The following is a 4645-nucleotide window of genomic DNA, read 5'->3' as shown; positions in this document are numbered from 1 at the left end:
ACAAGGGATAGCAGTCGGTACCCTGTGAGTTGGGGATGTCTCACCTTCTTTGCAGGATGTGACTAAAACAGGGCAGGAAGACCTAGACAGGGAGCTGCTTGATCATTGGCTGACAGATTCTGGCAACAACACACTGCAACAGATACCTGCACTGGTTGTAAGTCTCTAACAGCAGCAGTTGTTTCTGTTCTCTGGAAACAAGCCTAGGAGCAGACACAAGTGAGAGCTCTGAGCCCACAGTCCTGGTTTGTCCTTGAAGTATGAGGCTGGTGATTGGAATAACTGTTTTTCTGACCTTGAGTAAGTGTTCTATGTCTACAAGGGTTGACTTTGAGGCCAAGGGACCATAAAGCGTCACTTGATCTCTACTCTTCTTCCTGTGTTTTATTCAGCATTATAGCAATGGAATTGAGAACAGATCTATGCATTTGCTAGTGAGCGCAAACTTCTACATGACAGATTATTCCATAGCCATGATCCGGAAGAGACCTTAGCAGTAAGTAGGTTGGAAGAAATCTCTGGGGTTATTGAGCCAAGGACCCTGGGATAAAGCCTGTTGAGTTCTTAGATTCTTGCCATGTGTCTTTGGTCCCTATATAATAGGCATCAATAATATTTCTCAGGACATAGATAAAAGCACTGGAGTAGGGGGTAGGTCTAGACAGTTTGGGGAGTGTTGTGCCCTTGATCCACAGAATTACACTGATTTGTTGTCAGGGGATAATTTTATTTTCTTGACCCTTTAGGGACTGTGATTAATGCTAAGCCCACCCAGCCTGGCTCCATGGATTGTGCTGAAGGAGAGGATGTAAACCTGCCTTGTAATCACTCTACCATTGGTGGAGAAGGCTATATACATTGGTATTGGCAAAATCCCAGTCAGAGTCCACAGTATGTCATTCATGGCTTACGAGGCACAGTAAACAGCAGCATGGCCTCTCTGACCATAGCTTCAGACAGAAAGTCCAGCACCCTGGTCCTGCCCCAGGTCACCCTGAGAGACACCACTGTGTACTACTGCGTCCTGAGAGAGGCACACTGGGACAGACGGGGCTGCACCTGTGCAATATCTCTGGTGGGAAGAAGGGGGGACACAGTGGGGGAGCAGTCACGAGAGCAAATCTAGAGTCATCTGGAAGGAGAATCAGAAGAGCAGTAAGACATGAGGGAAATGAAGGGAAGGGAAATGGAAGATGGATAAAGAAAAGAAGAAAAAGAGGACAAAGAAGAGTGTTTCATTGGTTGATGTGACTATGAATGATAAGGAAACTAAGAATCATAATTTTAACACAGGAATAAAGTGAAGAGGTATTAGTAGTTTGTCATGGCTCCTCCTTGTGTCAATAAAATGTTGGTTTCAGTGCGTTAAAGATGAAAGGATAAAGAAAACACAATTAATTCTCCTATTCCAAAGGCTTCTTTCATTTGGACCCAGGACAAGTCCATACTCAGAAACACATATTATTACAGTTGTTTCACTTGCAGATTGATCTTACTCAGAGGAAAATCTGAAATGTTATTTTGTTACTACTCTAACGTGATAAAAAAATTGTTTAAGAAAACAAAAACTAAGTGAATATTTATTTTTAATCTGTCTAGTTCTGCCTCTATAAAGAGTTTTCATCATTTTCTATATTCTTTAAGCAGCACATAGATCCATCTCATCATAAAAGTCTCAGGCAGAGCAAAAGTGAAGGCTCATAGCTGTATCTCCTTCATTCAACCAAATGAAGGAGATTCCTCCCACTGTCTTTTTCTAACAGTTTAATGTATATCATATCAGCCTGTTTATTTCAATTACATATATTTTTGCACAGTTCCCCAGGTGAAAGGTTTCCCTGTTGAAAGGCTTCCCCTTGATGAGAATGAGAGAGGAGAGTGAAAAAGTTGGCTTAAAACTCATCATTCAAAAAACTAAGATCATGGCATCCAGTCCCATCACTTCATGGCACATAAATGGGGAAACAACGAAACAGGGAGAGACTTTATTTTGGGGGGCTCAAAAATCACTGCAGATGGTGCCTGCAGTCATGAAATTAAAAGACGCTTGCTTCTTGGAAGAAAAGCTATGACCAACCTAGATAGCATATTAAAAAGCAGTGACATTACTTTGGTGACAAAGGTCCGTCTAGTCAAAGCTATGGTTTTTCGAGTAGTCATGTATGGGTGTGAGAGTTGGACTATAAAAAAAGCTGAGTGCTGAAGAATTGATGCTTTTGAACTGTGGTATTGGAGAAGACTTTTGAGAGTCCTTTGGACTGCAAGGAAATTAAACTAGTCCATCCTAAAGGAAATCAGTCCTAAATATTCATTGGAAGGATTGATGCTGAAGCTGAAGCTCCAGTACTTTGGCAACCTGATGTGAAGAACTGACTCATTTGAAAAGTCCCTGATGCTGGGAAAGATTGAGGATAGGAGGAGAAGGAAATGACAGAGGATGAGATTGTTGGATGGCATCACTGACTCAATGGACATGAGTTTGAGCAAGCTCCGGAAGTTGGTGATGGACATGCAAGCCTGGCCTGCTGCAGTCCATGGGGTTGCAAAGAGTCGGACACGACTGAGCCACTGAACTGAATTGAACCCCAGGTTGTGCAGTGGTAAAGAATCTACCTGCCAATGCAGGAGACACAACAGAGGCAGGTTCAATTCCTGGGTCAGGAAGATCCCCTGGAGTAAGAAATGGCAACCCACTCCAGTATACTTGCCTGAGAAATTCCACGGACAGAAGAGCCTGAGTGGCTACAGTCTAGTGGGCCACAAAGAGTTAGACACAATTAAACACACATACACATACCTTTGCACATCACTTTATGCAACTGCATACACATTTATACACATACATGCATATGTACACACAAACAGATCAAACGATTTGCCATTAAATTGAATTTATTTGAATTTTTTACATTGTGCCTTTTAATTTTCATTTAATAATGTCCTGGGGCTCTTCCTACAGTTGAAACAAAGTGGAGTGGCCCACTACATTCTTTCTGATGCTTATTTAGTACTTTGAAACATTTTATCATTAAATTAATTAATAATTAATTAATTTTAACTCATTAATGAATAATTGTTTCTTATTCTTTGCTATCATAAAGAATGCTGTCTTACACATCTTTGTAGAATCACTTTGGCATGTACATGAAAATTTTGATTAGATATACGAATTAGATACTAGAAAATTTGACTAGATGTTCAATAAAGGGCACATTTAAAATTTTTGGAGAAGTGACATCTTGCCCTCTATATGCTGTAAACAGTCATACTTCAACAGAGTGAGAAGACGTATCTTGCATCCTCGACAAATAGGAAATTACCTGTATTTTTTATTTTAACAATCCAAATGTACTTTATCTATACACAATGTGCATGTATGCTAAGTCGTTTCAGTCATGTCCGACTCTTTGTGACCCTCTGGACTGTATCCTGACTGTCTCTCCATGGGTTCTAGGCAAGAGTACTGGAGTGGGTTGCCTTGCCCTACTCCAGGGGATCTTCCCAACCCTGGGATTGAACTTGTGTCTTTATATCTCTTGCACTGGCAGGCAGGTTCTTTACCACTAGTGCCACCTGGGAAGCCCCAATATAAGAAAAGGCTTTTTATTAATCAAATTGGTTCACTACTTTAGGATTGACAAGCACTGTGCTTCCTTGGGCACGTTGCTGAATCATTATATGCATTGTTTAGATTTTCATTGACTTATAGTTGTGATAGTATGCTGACTGTGAGTATCCAACTGACGTCTAAATGAACATTTTTTTGTTATTCTTTTTTGCAAAGTTAGGAGAATTCCTTGCATCTTTCCAGGGGGCTCTATCTAGCTACATGCAATCATAATCTTTCAAACTATGTGGTATCCACCACCTTATGACAAACACAATAATTAAAAATTTTAATAAAACAAGCAGAAATTTATTCCATTTATCACAATCTATGAAGAATGTCAGAGATAAAGAGAAGTTTGTATTGGAATGAACTGAAGTTCACAGGAAGAGCCTAACAAAATAATTGGGGACTAATTTCACATTTAATAATGATAGGAATGGGGAACAGAAAAAGGAAGGAAGGAAAAGAGAGAACGTGGGAAGAAGGAAAGAAAAAAGGTAAATAGGAAAGAAAAATTTAATGAGTCCATGAATGAGTAAGGATTTTGGAATACATTCTTGTCTTCATTATGAGATCCCGTGTTATGTCCTTTGACTCTTTCTTCTATTTTTATAGAAGATCTAACTCATGCCCTCTATATTTTGTTGTATCCCTAGCAATTGTCAGTAAAGTGTTCAGCCAAGAATATTTCTTTATTCAATAAATGTTTATTGAGCAGCTACTATACATCAGGTAGTATGCTAATTACTGAGAACACTTCAATAAATTAAACAGACAGAAAGATATGTTTTAGGAAAAGCAAAGTGAGGAAATAAACAAGTGAGCTCTAAAGCTGGGAAGAGGAGGAAATGAGGGGAAAGGTGACTGAAAGTGTCCTGAAGGGGTATGCTGATCTTTGGAAGGTGCTAGAGCACATCTCATTGTACTTTCTGAGACTTGAGTACAAGTATCTGTTACCTCAGGTTTCACTCACAGAATCAAAACAATTTCCAAAGTATGATAAACATAGCCATTTACATATTTATACGCATCATA

General features: G+C 39.5%; 1 gene segment (V, D, J or C); it reads left to right on the top strand.

The window, feature by feature from the left end:
* Positions 1-260: 260 nt before the first annotated feature.
* Positions 261-1126, top strand: LOC133255134 (T cell receptor alpha variable 26-1-like). The segment is given in 2 exon segments: positions 261-300; positions 747-1126. Coding segments are annotated over 2 exon segments (420 nt in total).
* Positions 1127-4645: the final 3519 nt, after the last annotated feature.

This window comes from Bos javanicus, chromosome 10, assembly GCF_032452875.1.
Source record: "Bos javanicus breed banteng chromosome 10, ARS-OSU_banteng_1.0, whole genome shotgun sequence".
Classification (NCBI taxonomy): domain Eukaryota; kingdom Metazoa; phylum Chordata; class Mammalia; order Artiodactyla; family Bovidae; genus Bos; species Bos javanicus.
Note: the sequence above shows the minus strand (reverse complement) of the source record. Positions and strands in the feature narration are given on the sequence as shown.